Source organism: Dermochelys coriacea, chromosome 5 (genome assembly GCF_009764565.3).
Source record: "Dermochelys coriacea isolate rDerCor1 chromosome 5, rDerCor1.pri.v4, whole genome shotgun sequence".
Classification (NCBI taxonomy): domain Eukaryota; kingdom Metazoa; phylum Chordata; order Testudines; family Dermochelyidae; genus Dermochelys; species Dermochelys coriacea.
The window spans coordinates 97,921,025-97,939,864 of record NC_050072.1 but is presented as its reverse complement, the minus strand read 5'-3'; the positions used below and the strand labels follow the sequence as shown (position 1 = coordinate 97,939,864).

At 38.7% G+C, this 18,840-nt stretch overlaps 1 protein-coding gene across 1 annotated transcript in view; it reads right to left on the bottom strand.

Moving 5' to 3' along the window:
• Positions 1-18,840, bottom strand: part of TRPM6 (transient receptor potential cation channel subfamily M member 6) — a 134,632-nt gene that overhangs the window by 30,967 nt on the left and 84,825 nt on the right. The window contains exons 21-29 of the mRNA XM_043515092.1: positions 16,920-17,171; positions 13,883-14,057; positions 13,078-13,192; positions 11,426-11,625; positions 6,240-6,372; positions 3,466-4,364; positions 3,195-3,304; positions 1,644-1,767; positions 359-456 (exon numbers count right to left, since the gene is read on the bottom strand). Of these exons, the coding sequence (XP_043371027.1) occupies positions 359-456; positions 1,644-1,767; positions 3,195-3,304; positions 3,466-4,364; positions 6,240-6,372; positions 11,426-11,625; positions 13,078-13,192; positions 13,883-14,057; positions 16,920-17,171 (2,106 nt within the window). The remainder of the gene's footprint in view (positions 1-358; positions 457-1,643; positions 1,768-3,194; positions 3,305-3,465; positions 4,365-6,239; positions 6,373-11,425; positions 11,626-13,077; positions 13,193-13,882; positions 14,058-16,919; positions 17,172-18,840) is intronic.

The window sequence follows — 18,840 nt, the reverse complement described above, 5'->3', positions numbered from 1 at the left end:
TGCCTTGGTTCTCTAATCACCTCTGCTCACACATTCAACATCAGACTGTGTATTTGCTTAATGGCCTAGAGAATTTAAAGGCTAAAGGCTCACCTTTCTGACCATTGTCTTCATACACACTCCCATTTCTTGATTCACTAGTTTAATATCCTACTTTATTAATTGTTGCTAAGTGTTAATAGCTGTTAAGTATTCATTTACTACCAAAGATGCGGCTTGCCAGCATGAAATGAAATTTCACACACGTCAAAAGGTGTCTCATTAGACAGAAGCTCAGCTGGTGAAAATCAGTGTAGGTCTATGGAAGCTACAATAATTTATATGAAGATTTGGCACATGATATGTCCTCAGGTCTTACCTCTTGAGACTGCCTCAGAGAGTCACAGATTTGCAAAGAGTGCCTACCAGTTTCTTGATTTTTCATTTTCTGGTGCATATAACTGAGACGTTCCAAACCTAACCAAGAAAGTAATCAGAGAAAATATATTTCTAAAACTGAAATGAAAAGCATTATTACTGTAAAATAAACACCATAAAATATCTGTATGATGTATTACTCTAGAAGCCAACAATATAAAAGCAACAAAGGAATTTCACAAAAGTGAAGTAGATTGTTCCCACTTTCTCTTAGCCTACAGGTTCCAGTGTAGCTCGGGTTTTCTCATACTGTGATCTGTAGAGCACCAGTGCTCCCTGGTGCTTTTCATGGTGGTCTGCAAAATGTAATCTAAGAGCTGTGTAGAGACAGAATCAGGAGATAAGATGATCTGTTGGAGGATCTCACTCTTAAAACGAGGCCTGTATAATGAAAGAGCTAGAGAATCATTGCTATACAAGAGTCTGAAATGTCGTTCCTCAGAACTTGAACTAGACCTAAAGAAGAGCTCTGTGTATCTCAGAAGCTTGTCTCTCTCAACAGAAGTTGGTCCAGTTAAAGATATTACCTCACTCATCTTCTGTCTCTAATATCCTGGGACCAACATGGCTACAACTACACTGCACACATTATTTAGAACTTATCACTCAAATACAAGTGACATAAATTTACTTCTCCATGAAGAATGTATTCTGAGCAGTGACATTTGAGTAATCTAAGAATTTATGGCCGATTACTCATTATGCTGCAAATGGAAAATAGAAGGTTGGTACATCAAATGGATGAAAATTACCAAAAACCAACTAATCTACCAATGTATACGTTATTATAGTAATACCTATGACCATAAACCTCTGCAAAAATTACCAATAGCAGCTAGATTGTGCTTGTACAGTGAGATGCTGTGATATTCCAGAAATCATGCCTCACAGAGACACAGTTCAGTTCCCTAATCCCTGTTTACTCCTGAGAGGTAGTAATCTGCTACTGTACCACAAAAATAGCAAATTACTCCCCCAACTCCTGGAACAGCTCAGCAGTGGTGGCCAGCAAACTGGAGGAAGATGAAGCCCAGGGTCCATCCACTCCATGCTTCTGTCCGCCCATCCCTCTGTTTGGGGGGAATGTGTGTGTACAGTGTCTGTTCACAATCTGACCCTATAATTTGCCTCCTGAGGTGGTACTGGTTCGTGACACTTTAGACTCATGAACTGTTACTGGTTTATTCAGGAATTCTGAGCTTCATCAGCTGAAGAGTGTTACATACTTAGCTGATTGAAATTAGATACAGTTAGCCAGTTTTTGTTGTATTTCTCTTCACCCACAAAACAGCTTTCTGCTGGCTCTGAACTCATTTGAGTGTTCTGGGGACAACCATCCACTGTAATCACCTGGTAGGGGACAGAAAAAATTTTACTCAATATTTTAAGACAAACAGCTCTACAGCTCCTCTGTGGCATGGTTCTTAGAATCATTGCAAGAGGAATGCCAGCAATAATTATTTTCACTTGTATAAGGTCTCAAAATGCTTTACAAACAATATGAAATAAGTCTCAAAATGCCTCCATGAGAAAGACAAGTGCAGCGTACCTTAGCTATGCTAACCTCCCCTATCCAAACACCTCTGGAATGCCTCTTGTGCCCTGTTCCAGATTTCAGACCTTCAGAAAAATGATGCTCAAGTAACAGAAGTGGTTTACCAGCTTTGCCCAAGGCCAAACAATTGAATAGGGGCAGTGCAGGGAAGATCAGAGGCTGTGAGGGAAGCAAAGCTGGCTGAAGTGCTTATATGGTAAAGCAATTCAGCACTTAATATTTTGTGGAAGAGCAGAAAGGAACTTGAAGATTTTGGTGTCCTATGGGTCTTTCAGATAACTCAGGTTACACTGTATTATTCTTCCCTTACTATAGATTGGTAAACTGAAACACAGAAAATTGATCAATATTAGCTGGTAAGTGACAGGGCAGAGGACAAAACCTAGGGTTTTCTCTCTCCTAGATTCCAGCTGTAACCACTATGAAATATAATAATTGAGAAAAATATATTCTGTATTTGTTACATGTTGCAGAAAAAAAACCATTGCACATGTATAGAAAATGTTACAAAGCTGGTCAGCTGATATTTAAAATGAACTGTGACTTTTTAATACACAATTTTTAAAATATAACTGTTTATCATGCTGTCTAGTGATGGGAATCAGCACTTCAGGGTTCTGTTCATAACTCTGCTAAGGCTGCACAATAAGCCATTATTAAGTAAATGAGTTAAACCTTTCTCTGCCTCAGTTTTCTCATCACTAAAATAGGGATAACGGTTCTCCAGCTCAAAAGAATGTTGGGAATCTCTTTGTAAAAAAATACTGATGCACTCCACACTCCTTTAAAAAGCAGCTAGGACTTAGGGAAGGAGGATTGAAGCTGCTCCTTCCTTCTGTTCCAGACGTTATTCAAGTGCACCCTCCCAAACCCTGGCCTTAATCAGGAAGAGAGGGCAGAGTCCTTACCACACAAAATTGATTTAGGACCTGATCCTGCACCCTTTAAAGTCAATGGTAACCTCTCATTGACTTCAATGGGTGCAGGATTGAGCCATTAAACATTTTAAATAAAGAGAATTTAAACAAAAACAAAGCAAGTCAATAGATTTGGGATTAATTATTTAGGGACTTTCCAGTTTGATCATGACTGCAGTACTTTTCCAGGGCTAAAACCCCAGTGGACATTAATGCTAACTTTACTATCCCCTATTACAATACTGTCACTAAAGAGCTAACAAGGCAGATTAAGAATATAGCATTCCACTTACACCTGCACCTACCGGCACCTGAAGCATTTTTTGTTTCTTCTTGTCCTGGGATTGTCTGTCTCTATTCTGTTGTTTTTCTTCTGTCCACACAGATGGGATCAACTCAGCAGATTTTGATAGCTCTGAGGGTAAAGGTAAACAAAATTAAATTATTATACAACAGAGATTTTATTAGAAAGTGAGGGTTCAATAAATAATATTAAAATGAATAGTCTCCACCCTTTCCCCCTGTGCAGTTCACCAAACCTCAGTGAAAGATGCTATCGTAAAATAATATTTCTACCTTTGGTTTTGCAGGTCTTCCCCACTTTTTTTCCCTTGAGGGACTGAAAGCTGCTGCTCTTGTGGAAAGTCCAGTCTCTCCTGAGTGGGTTGATCCAGAAGATGGTGCTACGCTGGCACATGGGCTCAGGCTCCGAGGTGTCACTGTCATATCCTGATTTGTCTGAGTTGTAAGAGAAGGATTTTGATGCTTTTATCTGGACATGCTGTGGAGTGCTACGGGTGCAGTTGCAGTCACTGTTACAGGAGGAATGAATGCATGATTTCTGCCTTTTCTCATTGCATAAAACTCCTTTTTCATCCCCTTCAGAGAACCCCCAGTTTACATAACCACCTCTGGTTACCGCACTGGGGTGGTGTGAAGGCACCTCTTCAATGGAAGCAGCTCCCTGATGACCAGTAGGGGCCAAGAGGAACTGTCCGTATCCAGGGGTTGATTTACTCTCAGAGGATACCCCAGAAGTGAGCATGACACTTTCTATTTCTTGCTTTATCTGGATGCCTGCTATCTTCATTTCCTTGTAGTCCCCAGTTTCAACAATGTGGCTTTGGCACTCTGATCGCCATTGACTTCTTGCCAAGCTCTTTAGAATGGAAGGAGGCATGCTGTAGTAGTTGTAATTCTTATCATTCAAATGTTCCAAACTGCTCAAAGTCTTTGAATACATGGCATTATTCCAGCTATGTGGTAGTTTCTTAGAGGCTTGGTGCTTTGTCTCAGCCAGCAGGGCCTCTTCTACCTGCAATGTGTCTACAGCAGAAATGACTTTTAGGGTATCAACAGTCAAGGCAGAGAGGTCCTGCAGGTGTCCTAGCTGGCTGTCCAGGGAAAGCAAAAAGTCTTTGATGTAGAACACCTTCTCATGCACTTCCTTCAGCAGCAAAAACATCTCCTCCACTCTAGGGAAAAACACACCCATATTAAAATAATAAAGCAGAAATCTTTGTATTATTTTATTTATTCCAAATGATGAATGAAAACATTAAAACAGAGGAAATCTTTACCATTCTATAATTAAACAATCCACTCCTATTTTTCTACCGTGATTTCCATCTTCATAAACACCTCCATGTGATAATAAACTAACCTGATTCATGATCTACATTCAGAACTACTGAGCTAAAAGCTAGAAAGCCTAAAATGAATTTTACACTAACTTTTCCATTGGGGGTAATCTCCTCTAATAATTAACACATTCAAATCAACCACCACTCCCTGGCACAAAGTTAATGATCATGAAGAATGAGATAAAACCGAAAAGGATGGGTAAATTGTTTGTGAGCCCTTCTGTCTTCAGAGGTCTCTTTCTTTCTTTCTTGTGCAAAAAAAACAAAACAAACAAAAAAAAAACCACTCTAAAGGGATCACAGGACTACAGATTACTTTTTTTCATTTCTTACTTATAAAAGCCTGGTGGGAAAAGAACTTTTTTCAAAGGATCTATTTGCCACCTTGGTCATATTTTATACATCTGAATGCTAACTTTTACTTTCTCTGTAGAATTCATTTGCCAGTCAAGCAAAGTATTTTAAGGCCTTCAAACCCCTAATGTACATTGTGAGAAGTTCCCAACCTGAAATGATTCAATAAGTTAATTTTAACTAAATGATTTTCTTAGTTCTAGCTATACATAGATCAGATCATATAATCTCTCCATATGTCATCCCACCAATGTACAAAGGAATTAACCTAGAGGTAGGCAGTACACAAGAGGGACTGCATTCTATTAGCAGCAAGATATCTAAAGGATGCAATGTATCTGGATACCTCCAAGAATCTAAACCAGCAGCTGTGCTGAACAGAAATCATGCTACAAAAGAAACCTGGTTGATCCAAAAATGTTATTCATATAAGCAATATTCTTTTAAGAGGGATTCTTTCTATTCTGCTAAATACATTTTAATTTAACTGATCTATTGTTTATCAGTTCAGTTTTCAATTAACTCAGATCTTCCTGGTATAATAGAAATTTGCTATATGGACAAATCTATCTTTTTAACAGCCATTTTTTAACAAGACTCATTCATTTTGTTGTATGCAGTTTGGTTTGGTATATGGAAAATGAAGTCCATGAGTAGATAGTGTGTTAAGTGGGCTACATTTCATCAGGCAAAACAAATTTATGCTAATAGCTCAATGGTGACACTTTGTGTGAGATTTTCACACAAAGTGGGGAATGAGGAAGCTGAGTTAGGCCAGCACTTGTGCTTTTGGACGTCCCAACTAGTACACCTTTGACACGTTATGACTAGAGGGAGGAAGTGTAGCTGAAACTATAACAAAGGTAATTCCATACGGGCTGTAGATATTAGGCCTCCATATCATGAATGATAGGTATACATCATTTAGGGTCACTGTGAGGAGAACGTGAGGTCACTGTGAGGAGAATGTTTATCACTGGTAATTAATAAGCCTGCAAATAAAAACATGTTGCATATGCTCCATCCCGCTACCATCCTCTTAGTGGTACATAGTTTACAAAGGTAAAATGGTGCGATTCCCTAGCCACACCCTCAGCTGCTCATGTACTGCACACATGTGGGAGTGCATTTCTGCCAGAAGCATTAACCAGCCACACTTTGCACTTAGTTTAAACGGATACATTATGGATGCAGGGTGAAAGAAAGGGCTATACAAGCCCTTTCCTCTTTCCCTGCACACATAAAGTGGAGCAACCATACTTTGTACTCAAAACATTTGTTACCCGATAGTCTTTTATACTGCAATGGATATCCCATTCTAGGTAGGTTTCAGCAGCAGCAAATCCCTCATACCTTTCTGATGTCACACGGATCCTTTCACTGTCACTGGAATTCAAGCTTTCATTTTTTTCATGGAAGTACCTCTCCACACACTGCTCCTCAAACTCATGAAGTTTCTTTAACTCCTCATCACTCAGGTAGAGTTCTAAACAAATAAGATGATAGCTGGTACTAAACATACTGACAAAGAAATGCATTTGTCTGCTTTACTAAAAAAAAAAAGAAACTGTTAAAATATATTTCCTTTTGTTTCTTGAAACTGTGGCTATATTTGGAGACTGGTGATGTGTTTACACTCCAAATATGTGCATATGTGCTTTATAGCATCTTTCTCAATCCACGGAGAGAAAGGGCAGCTGATATAAGCCCTCTTGCATGTTGACTCATTTTATAAAAAGATTTGAAAACGCACAGCCAAATAACTGATCTTAGGGATTCACTTTCTCTCCAGTATTTTCATGCATTATGTTTATATAGTTATACCTAATAGCCAATACTTTCCACTATATGACTTACTTATGAGGCTCTTCTTTCATATGATTGCTCTACCTTGTCTCAAAACATTTCTAAAGAGAATTTACACCAGCTATAGCAACCAGGGCTCTTTCAAACATTCAGTGTGATAGGTAGTCATGGAGTTCTTTTTCACTTAATTGCTTTCAAACATTCATATGTATACAAATATTAACCAAGGGATATTGCAATACATATTTAAATGTACAACTCCAGACACATGTAACAAGCTTGGCATGCTTTGAGACTATTCTTACAGTAGACCAATAAAAGATTTTTTCACAGAATTGGTCAAGTCTAAGCTACTGCTAAGACATGTAAACAGTATCAAACAATTAGTCAGTCTCTGGAGAATTTCTCTACAGGATATTTCACTGTTTTCTTCTTCCAAATTCATTTTTCTTTGGATTTTTTTCCAGCAACTTCAAAGTGGATTTCAACACTCCAGAGATATGTTTCTTCATGTACTGGGATTCTCAGATTTGGGAACTATACTATCTCCATTCACACAATGCATTTGGCAAAAACTTTCTTTAAAAAATAGACCTAATTTCCTTTCTCTCTGTCTGCAAATTCCCTTTTGCCATTGTCTTTAGCAACTGTACTACAATGGACAGCATTTGTCAGCAGTTACCACATAGTGGTGTCTGAGATACCATAGTTTCCCACTACACTGTGGTAACTGTGTGGAAACTGTGAGGTAATGGCTAGCAAAGGTTGATGTCTTTGCAATACATGGTACATCCTCTATTGGAGTACTACATCCTTCTTTACAGTGGAATATACTCAGTAATCTAATAGGTCCTTCCCATGATCTTTCTGCTCTTGCCTGGCTGATTCTACTCACCATGCCTTTGTATATGCATTCATTTTCCACTCGGTGGCACTGTTTTCCTATGTCCTGGGTAGACACTGACCTACAGAACTTTAACTTGATGCAGAAAAAACTTGCCAAGCGGTTTTGGATATAGTTTTGGCTTTGTAAGCAAATTCAAATACCTGAAATAACTGTTTTTCTGAAAAAAAAGGTGTGAAGCCAAGTCAATAGCCTCTCTATTCAAATAAACTTTAAGTTAGCTAAACAGCTCTTTTAGTTTTCTGTGCCCTACAAACAAGCTATCCCAGTTTATTCACTTCTGGAATATTTGCATGCCATAGGAACATTACTACTTCAAAGGAATGATGTGGCATCCTTCCACAGCACAGAAGCTGAAACAACGACTAGCAGTGAAGTGGTTAAACTCTGACTAGTTAATCTTGAATGTAGAGTCAGTTATCAGTGCTGACCATGGCTGATATCTTTAGGAATGCATATTCAGCACAGCAAGCACAGATTAGCAATAACTTGGGATGCATCCGATGAAGTGAGCTGTAGCTCATGAAAGCTTATGCTCAAATAAATTTGTTAGTCTCTAAGGTACTCCTTTTCTTTTTGCGAATACAGACTAACACGGCTGAAACTTGGGATGTGTTTGTGATCACCCCATTATAAGCATTAAGAATGCATACTGCAAAGCACTGTATTTCAAAAAGCATAAAGTTGTCCATTACTATGGAGTAGAGCACCCTGGAGCTAAATAACATCAACATTGGTATCTAATTTAAAGAGGATATTTTGGATGTGGGCAGGAAACTAGCTGGGCAGGAACTTCCTGTTACTTATATTGTTCACTTACATAACCAAATCTTTTGAATGGTTCCATTTTATTGCTCCTTTAAATCGAAAAGCAGTTTTTAAAATTTATTCATGCTGAGATAGGGGTCATCAAATGTCATGCTTCTTGTCATCATTGCCTGATCACTATAGCAGCCAAGAAGGAAAACTCCACCTGTATACAGCACTGCACAATAGGTCAGGTGCATAGGTCAGAAATTGCATTCCCTAAAAAATCAGGCATAGATTCCTGACCATTATTAACTATTGGACATCTCTGCCTATTTAGGTATTTATATGGCCTCATATAGTATCTTAGGACCTGAATCATTAATGGATTTTTACTGAGTATTTGTCTTACTGGGTGAGGCTTGTACCATGCCGGAGGTCAAACTAGACGACCATAATGGTCCTGTCCAGCTTTAAAATTTATGAATGTAGGTACAATTCTGTGAAGTAGGGACATTTTATCCCAATATTACAGATGGAAAATTAAACAACTTGTTCAAGATCATGCAGGAAGTCTGTGGCTCAACTGGGTATTGAACCCAGGAGTTCTCAGTCACAGTTCAGTGCCATATTCACTAGATTACCCTTCGCCCTATATTGTTGACAGTGACTACATTTGCAAAGCCCCAGACTTGTATTTCTGTTTGCACCTGGGGCATATTTACACGTGCATGTGTAATGTCTTACAGACAGAGTTGCCAGCGTCTGTGTTCACTCTGGTGCAGCAGTCTGCAAATTGCCCAGTATAGATGAGATGCTGGTAAGTTGGTGAAATAAACACTATGTATACTGGGAATGGCAAGTAGTGTGTAGCGGATGAAGGGGACTACTTCCAGTATGGACCCAAGTAATGTTATTTTAATTGGCCCATGTGCTGTTTCACACCTTAATTTCCAGTGGTGATACAAACATTATCTCCTATCATTTTTTTAAATAATGTAACTGAAATATAGGTAAAAGGATGTTTTAAAAGTATAGCCAAGTTTGGGAATCCTCCCTTAAGCCTGGATCTTAAAAGCTTAATAGCCAGAACTGCTGATCACAATAATAATAAAATAATAATAATATGTGCAAGGCGATTGCATGTGGTATATACAGTAATAAACTTGTAATTCATTTGGTTCAGGAAATAGTGGAAATAAAAATCAGGGTTTAGCAGAATGCACTATGGAACAGCTGGTACCCATCACCCAACTTATATCCAAACAAAGTAGTGAGGTGATTATACCAGCATTGCAAAAACAGGTAACCTATGGTGGGCTATCCTAAAGGAGGTTAGCCTCCAAATCATAGTGCAGACATTGAGTTTGTTGTTAATGTGTATACAATTTATAGCCTGGGTCCTGGGAATATGCTGCTGAGTAATACACCTTAAAAACAAACAAAAAGAGAAAAAAATATGATTAAACTGAAAAAGTTATATCTATAAAAGAAAAAAAGTGTTCAGTGTAGATTTATTCTGAGCAAGGACGTGCAACAATGAACAAAGTATGAATTCACAGTAGCCTTGTAAATATGTAGAATATGTAGCTAGTAGAAAAGAGATAGTAGAGCAATAAGCAATATGCAAGAGATAGTGTACGTGTGATGCATGAACAGCTCGTGTCTGGGTAGAGATTGCTTTCCAGAAACTAATGAACCAGTTACAGAGCATGTGATACTATGCAGAATAGAAGGCACATGTGGCAGTTTGTTTCAGAATGTGTATATAAACTGATTAATAATTATGTACTCTCTATGTGTGGTCTACACTGTACCCATCCCCAAGTTTCATCAGCTCCATATAGTTTGACTGCACGCTAATAAACGAAGCTCAGCGATGAGTTTGGAGTCAAGCTGAGTTCTTGGGAAATGATAAAGTCTCAGGGGCTACCAAGTGGATATGGTCTCGGAAGCCATCCCAACATACCCCTGAGTGGATAAGGTCTCAGAGGCTACCCTAACACATATGAATCAGCAGGGGGATAGGATGTTCACAGGAAGGAAAGAATACCAGGAAGCCTTCCTGGACCTTGAAACAGAGACAATGAACTTTGGGGTGATATGATGGGGCAAAAAGACATTTGAGTTCTCTCTCACTTGAGGGATTCAAGGGTCCAGAGCTCTTGAAATCACAGAACATTTGATCCTTCAACCAAGAGGGTTAAGTCTTTGCAAACCAAATATAGGTGAGGCAAAGACTGTAACTTGCTGAAATTAATTTTTAATCTTATAAGTGTATTTTTACTTTTGCTTGCTTGTAACCCAGTCTATCTTTATTCCTTAGATTTGGCATCACTTATTTCCATGTCCTTTTGTTAAATAAACTTGCTTTACTTTTACTATAAACCATTTCAATGCTGTGATTGAAATAAGGCCGTTTGTCAAACCCCAGTTAAATTGGTAAACTGCAGCATATTGTCTCTTTAAAGGAGCAACGAATTTAGTGTCTGTCAATGTTCCAGGAGAGAATTGGTCAGCGCTGACGGATTCGGAAATTGGGGTTCACTGATTGTTGCCTGAAAGGAAAGGTTTGGACTGGCAGAATCCTAAGAGTTTGCTGACAAGTTGATGTGTCAGGGAGTTCCCACAAATGTTAGCAGTAGCAAAAACTCTCACTTGCTCAGGCAAAGGGAGTAACACTGTAACTCACAGTTCTGGAAACCTCAGCAAATTGTCACACCAGCAGATGGCATGGCAGAAATTCAGAACTGGGGTGGTGTTGGGCTTACTCTGCAAAAAGTAACTGGATGGTGGAAGCCAGGGTGTGACCTACATGCTTGTATGTGGGCTGTTAGCATCAGGGATGTGAGGCAGAGCAACATAGCATTTAAGCCACCCAGAATTGCCGGGCAGGTGGTGACACAACCTCTTACTGGTCTGGGATGATAGCCAAATTAGGTCTTACAGTACAAACCTCAACAAGTGTCCTTTTCACTATCAAGCCCACCAACAAGGTGATGGAAGGCTAGCAAAACATCCCTGATCACCTATTCCTGTAGGGCCCCCAGCAGAAGGCCTGGAAAACCTGCCCTCTGCTTACTTAGTCCAACATCGCCTTCCTCTTGATCCAGCTCATTTGAGGGACAATGGTGGTAGATATAGCTTATGAGGAGGCCAATGTGGCTCAGAATCATGAAAGGCGGTGGCAGCCATAGCTTCTCGTGATATGTCATGATGTAGCGGTAACGATTGTATTTCCAGAGATTGTTTGAGATGGATTTCATATCATAATAAACATTACTGTAAAACAGAGAGAGGGGAGAAAAAGAGAGAGGTTCATGTGAGGAACACATGATAATACAAGATGCCTGTCTCCAGATACACTGCATTATTGAAACAAAGCACCCAATCCTAAAATGGGGTAAATCAGTTTAGCAACTTTAATTTAACAAAGCAGCAGCAGGTAGAGGCAGACAATGCACAGAGGCTGACATTTTCGAAGCTGCCTCACAGATCTAGATATCCAATTCCCATTAAAATTAATGGGAATTGTGCATTAAACCCACTGAGGTGGCTTTGAAAATCTCAACCAGAGAGTTTCAAGTTCTCTCCTCCTCTGTCAAATAATCTCAAGAATTCAACATTGCCTGAATATCTGAACTGGATTAAATGTAGGAATCAGGACTGGAAGCCAGGGAAATGGTTGTAACAAAACAATGCTGCAAAATGGAAATTGTTCTTCAGTACTAGTTCCTCCACTTCCCTCTCTATGTCTCCTTCCACCAACACCCTACAGTTCAAAAGGCTCTCCTGCAAAGGGTTCTTTGGGGGTCAGTGACACTGCTAAACTTGGCACCGAAAAAATACCCAACAGTTTATTGTACAACAGCCAATGCTCTGGAAAGCAACCTTCAGTCTTGAGGCACAGCTTTCAATTCAATCTATTTATAATTTCCTGGTCACACCTGGCTCTTGAAGACTCAAAAGTGAATCATAACAACACCAGTTCTGTTTCTGAGAGAATAATTAGATGTACAGCTAAGTCTGTACTGAGGATAATCGATTTTTGTCTCCCATGAGAAAGAAACCAAACTGCAGAACTGTTGGGTTTAGCACATCATTGCTACTGAAGATTTAAATATAGAAATAATTTACACTGCAATTTCACAGCTATATATGAAAAAGAAATCCATGCCTTGCCACAATTTCCACACAGGAATTTCAGTTTGGGAATGGAAACAAAGATGGATGTTGATCATTCTATTGCCTTGAACTCTAATCACTGCATTGCTTCAAGTTGATTTTTTTTTAAATCTATGGCTGGAAATAGATTTGAAAGAATTTCTCCACTGAAATATTGAAACCATAGAATAAAAAAAACTAACTGTGCAATGGAGGGGTCTTCAAGGAGCCTCTTATTAAAATTCCACCACCAAACTGGAAGAGAAATTGGTGTGATTGCTCTGTCTTTGATGGCACTCTCCATCTCTGGATGCAAAGGCTGCCAGAGATAAATTCACTCCCTATGATTCATAAAAATAATGATTAAAATCAGGATTTTTTTATTTAGGGTAGATTAGACTACACCAAATGACAGAAACCTCCACCTATCAACAAACACAAATTCACCCTGGAAGTTAGGGGTTTATCACAGGCTGGGGGGGGGGCTTTTGTTGGAGCCTCCTGTAGAAATATTGACAGCATAGCCACTGGTTTGATTTGCTTTTGCAACAACGTATCATTGGTACCTACTTAAAGAAAGCAATCAGCAAGTTGACCATGATGAGGTACTGTACAAAGAGGTATACAGCTTGGAGGAATGGCGTCAGGAAGGATCCAGGAGGGCATCTTTCATTTAATTCACAAGCTTCACAGGAAGGAAATGAAAACCACAGTTACCACATAAATCAGCATAGCCATGGTAGGTTAATATTTAATATATGTTTCATTGTAGAAGGACAGATCTTATCTGGTGTAAAGTAGGGAAACCCTAGTGACTTTAGAGGAGCTGTGCCAATTTATACCAACTGAGGAGTTTTCCCTCTGTTTTAAAGAAAAATCTTAGACCTCTTCAAATCACAAATCAACAAACACTTGTTTGTTACTGGTTTTTGTGGGGGGCTGTTTGGGTAGATGGGGGTTTCAATGTTATAAGTGTAATTCTTGCTGTGGTGAAAAGGCTCTGCAGTATTTATTCAAGATGGTTAGATTTTGGATTGACTTAATCTCCTCCAGAAATTCATTCCAAAGCAGGATCCCCTGAATGAAAAATGCTTTGTCTCCAGCTCCCACGTGCTCTGTCGTGGGCTTTGTGACTTCATTTACAAGGTTAAATTTAGAGGCTCTAAAGCTGATTTAACAAAGACCCTAAAGGGATTATTCTCCTTTCTGATAATGCACAATATAGCCAGTTAACATTAGATGCACACTGAAACCAATATGCTTTGAGGAAGCATGGACTTTATTGTTGGTCCAAGCTGTATGGCCCAAATCCAGCAAAGCACTTAAGCACATACTTAACTTAGAGCACATTAGTAGTCCCATCGAGATCACTTACCATCTATTTCTCCAGCATAGACCTCACCAAACATCATCCAGTAGGGTTGGAACACAATATCTCGTGCCAGGGTCCAGCTGGGAGACTCTTCCGGAGAAAGGATTGCCTTTCGTGATACCCCAAAACTCAGCAACACTATTGCCATCATAATCACAATATAGAACATGTTTGCTGTCTGCATGGAAAAATGAAATACAGACAGCTGTATTAAAATAGTGATATTCATTCTGAGTGGGAGTACAAATCACAGCTTTCACATATATGTATTTAAGTAATAATAAATGAAAACTAAATGAATTACTTGCATCGGTCTTCATGGCTGAGGATGTGAGGAAGATTCCCAAACCTGAGCCATTCTTTTTAAGTGACAAATATGAGGAACTGTCCCAGATTGAGGGGTCATTAGAGGAGTTTTGGAACAAATTGATAAACTAAACAGGAATAAGTCACCAGGACCAGATGGTATTCACCCAAGAGTTCTGAAGGAACTAAAATGTGAAATTGCAGGACTACAAACTGTGGTACATAACCTGTCATTTAATTCAGCTTCTGTACCAGATGACTGGAGGATAGCTAATGTGACATCAATTTTTTTAGAAAGGCTCCAAAGGTGATCCTGGTAATTACAGGCCAGTAAGCCTGACTTTGGTACCGGGCAAACTGGTTGAAACTTATAGTAAAGAACGGAATTGTTATACACATAGATGTACATTATTTGTTGGGGAAAAGTCAACATGGTTTTGTAAAGGGAAATTATGCCTCACTAATTTACTAGAATTTTTGAGTAGGTCAACAAACATGTTGACAAGGGTGATCCTGTGGATATGGTGTACTTAGATTTTCAGAAAGCCTTTGACAAGGTCTCTCACCAAAGGCTCTTAAGCAAAGTAAGCTATCATGGGATAAAAGGAAAGGTCCTCTCATGGACCAGTGACTAGTTAAAAGATAGTAAACAAAGGATAGGAATAAATGGTCAGTGTTCAGAATGGAGAGAGGTAAATAGTGGTGTCTCCAGGAGTCTGTACTGGGACCAGTCCTATTCAACATATTCAGAAACGATCTAGAAAAAGGGGTAGACAGTGAGGTGGCAAAATTTTCAGATGATACAAAACTACTTAAGATAGTTAAAGCAGACTGTGAAGAGTTACAAAGGGATCTCACAAAACAGGGTGAAGGGGCAACAAAAGGGCAGATGAAATTCAATGTTGATAAATGCAAAGCAACGCACATTGGAAAACATAATCCCAACTACACATATAAAATGATGGGGTCTAAATGAGCTATTACCACTCAAGAAAGAGATCTTGGAGTCATTGTGGATAATCCCCTGAAAATATCCACTCAATACACAGCAGCCACCAAAAAAAGGTAACATAATGATGGGAATCATTAAGAAAGGGATAGATAATAAATAACACAGAAAATATCATATTGCCTCTATATAAATTTTGAATACTGCACGCAGATGTGATTGGACCATCTCAAAAAATATATATTGAAATTGGAAGAGATACAGAAAAGGACAAAAAAAAATGATTAGGGGTCTGGAACTGCTTCCATATGAGGAAAGATTAATAAAACTGGGACTTTTCAGTTTGGAAAAGAGACACCTAAGGCAGAATATGATAGAGACCTATAAAATCATGACTAGTATGGAGAATAGGGTTGCCAACCTTCCAGGATTGGCCTGGAGTCTCCAGGAATTAAAAATTAATCTTTAATTAAAGATTATGTCATGTGATGAAATCTTCAGGAATACAGCCAATCAAAATTGACAACCCTAGATTGGAGAAAGTAAATAAGGAAGTATTATTTACTCCTTCTCATAATACAAGAATTAGAGGTCACCAAATGACGCAGCAGGTTTAAAACAAACAAAAGGAAATATTTCTTCACACAGCACACAATCAACCTGTGGAACTCCTTGCCAGAAGATGTTGTGAAGAGGTTAAAAAAAGAACTAGATAAATTCATGGAGGGTAGGTCCATCAATGGCTATTAGCCAGGATGGGGTCCCTAGCCTCTGCTGCCAGAAGCTGGGAATGGGCAACAGGGGATGGATCACTTGATGATTACCTGTTCTGTTCATTCTCTCTGGAGCACCTGGCATTGGCCACTGTCAGAAGACAAGATACTGGGCTAGGTGGACCTTTAGTCTGACCCATTATGTTCTTATGTAATATCACCATTTCTTAGGGAGAGGGAAGTCCAGGTTTTATTTCCATAAATTGGCTTGGCCTTATTATCCACTAAAGGTGAAATTCATGACACCTCAGAGAGCCAGTATGAGGCCTACCCATCACTCAAGTCCTTCTTAGAGGGCGTAAGTTGGATTTGAATGGTTCACAGGCCTTCAGCTGGTCCTCTGCCTAGGGGTCAATTTCAGTCATGAGGTCTTCCTCAATGAATCTTAGAGAAAAGAATTTCACCTTCTAACACTGTGCTATAATTATTATGTGAGACAAAATGTAAAATATTAGTAAGAGATTGCCCAATAACTGAGGGAAATTACAGCAGGAGTCCACAGATCTCTCTCAAGAGCATGTAGTAGTTCAGTCTCAATTCTGATGCAAAAAATAACTGATCTCAGGCAATTTTGCCTGCTAAACATGAGACAGAATTATTTGAATCTAGATATAAAATAATCATGTCAGTTTCCAAGAGCTAGGGGAATTACCTAAGGTACTAAGTCACTGTCTGCCACAGTTAGAGAGGATTTTTGTTTGTTTGTTTGTTTGTTTTTTCCTCACTGTTGATCAGAAAGCTCAGCTAAAATGCAGCCTTTCTGTGAGGAACCAAGAGAAAATGGCTTCTGTGGATAAATTAAAATAATGAACAAATTAGCAAAAACTGTGCTTCAATCATGAACAACTTATGATCAGAAAGAGGGGCACAACTTGTTGGTAAAATACTTTTCAATTATTAGCCCAGCTCTAGTCTGTCTACCATTCCATTTTGTGTCCATTTCTGAACTTCACTTGTCCATCACATTAGGTGTCATAAGGGCAAAAATGTTACCCTGCAGTCAAATACTCACCATTTTCCCAATCATCATCAGATATGGGCCTGCATGTTGATTTACAGCAAAGAAGTCAAGGAGCCGTGCATACCAAAATATTATATCCAAGCAGTAAATTAGCCTCCCTGCTGTTTGAAGAGGAGGATCAGCCCAGCGTAAGCCAAAACCAGTCATAAATAGGATGATAGCTATGGAATCAGTGAAGTTCCAGTACTCGTAAATCCACACCTTCACCTTTTGGCTGAACTTTCCTGGCTCTGAAATAAATATCTAAAAAGAAAGTGAGAAAAAAATAACAGAGGTTAGTAAAACTCTCACCCTTCAGCCCCTCAACCTGTCTGAACCATCAATTGGTACATGGAAATATTTGATTTATGGCAAGTTTTTACAATGAAAGTTCACAAGGTCAGTACTCTACAATTCCATGATTGCTGGAATTTAAAATGAAACAGTAATAGTCATAGTGCTCAAGAACCCCTCTTGCCACACCAAATAGGTTAGTTCTCTCTATTGAGAAATGAATTCTGCTTCTTAATTCATTCACTGAGTAATGTATTCCATAGCAGAAAAGAGCAAATGGTATACAATTGCTAAGCATGTGTATTTTTTGTAAACAAATATGGGGTTTGTTTGGAGGAGAAATGGTCATGACCTACAGAAACCCTTTCAAAAGCCCCACAGTCATGGAAAATACCAGCCCAACCCTGCTGACATTAAAGTAATTAATGTGTTTTAGTTTAGATCTGAAATACAAAGTAAGATCTCTGTATGCCAATCCTGAAAAGGGAACGTTGGAAACTGGGAAGGTAGAGATTGAAATGTTTGCTTCTTGAACTGTAAGGGTGCCCCAAAGGGATTTTCAGCTTCACTAAGCAAATGTATTAAGTGGAATCCTTGGAAGGCCATAAATAAGACCTTTACACATTGCACGATTGAGACCAATTATGTACTGCTATGGAAGATCAAACTGATAAGGAGCAAATAAAGGGAGATTTTGAAACATTAGGCCCTGATCCTGCAAAAATGTACTCATATAAGTAACTTCATGTAATTGAGAAATCCCACTGAATTCAGTGGGACTACTCACATGAGTAGTTACTTACATGAATATTTGTAGAGATCAGGCCCTAAAGCTGTAACAGTTCATTGATACAATCTAGAGGAAACACTTCTGCACAGTCAAACATAACAAGGCCCTGAGGAATCAATCAGTAGCATGTGTAAGACACAGTGTTACTTTTCCAGTAGGTCAGAACTGGTACATGGACTAAGAAATTCTCCTGTAAATCCTGTTTAATAGTCTTGATTGACATGTTCCTGAACCCACAAACAAGATGTGCCATCACACAACTGTGACCTCTGAGATGCTTGGTGTTTCATACTGTGATTTTTTTTTAATCAGATAAACCTTTTGTGTCCTTTTGTCATTTTTAACCTCATATCCAGTCATATAGTCATATCCACATCTGTTCCAGACTCCATTTTCTACCCTAGATTTGGGCTTCCCTTTGAAAACCTTAATGTCCTCTTCCTCTTTTTGCAGGGGTCACAATTCAGAAGTTTTTTCTGTTCTGAGAGAGAAAGGTTTTCTAGCAGAATTCCATACTTTCACTACAAGGAATTGTCTCAAATTGTTAAAAAAATTAAATGTATCCATTTTCTTTTAACAGTAAGTAAAGCATTCCAACATCATATTAAAAATATTTATGGTACTTATTTTTATTTTATTTATGATTGTTTGTGTGTTTGTTTAGGTAATTTATAATCAGATGAAGAGAATTTTGGATTATTTGTCTCATCCCGTAAAATAATGTGGACAAACGCCAGTGTTTCTGTCACTAAAATCATCTATAGTTTTGGAATGTAGATTGTATTTAGCATAGAGGATCCAATTTCAGTAAGGTTTCAGAGTAGCAGGCGTGTTAGTCTGTATCCACAA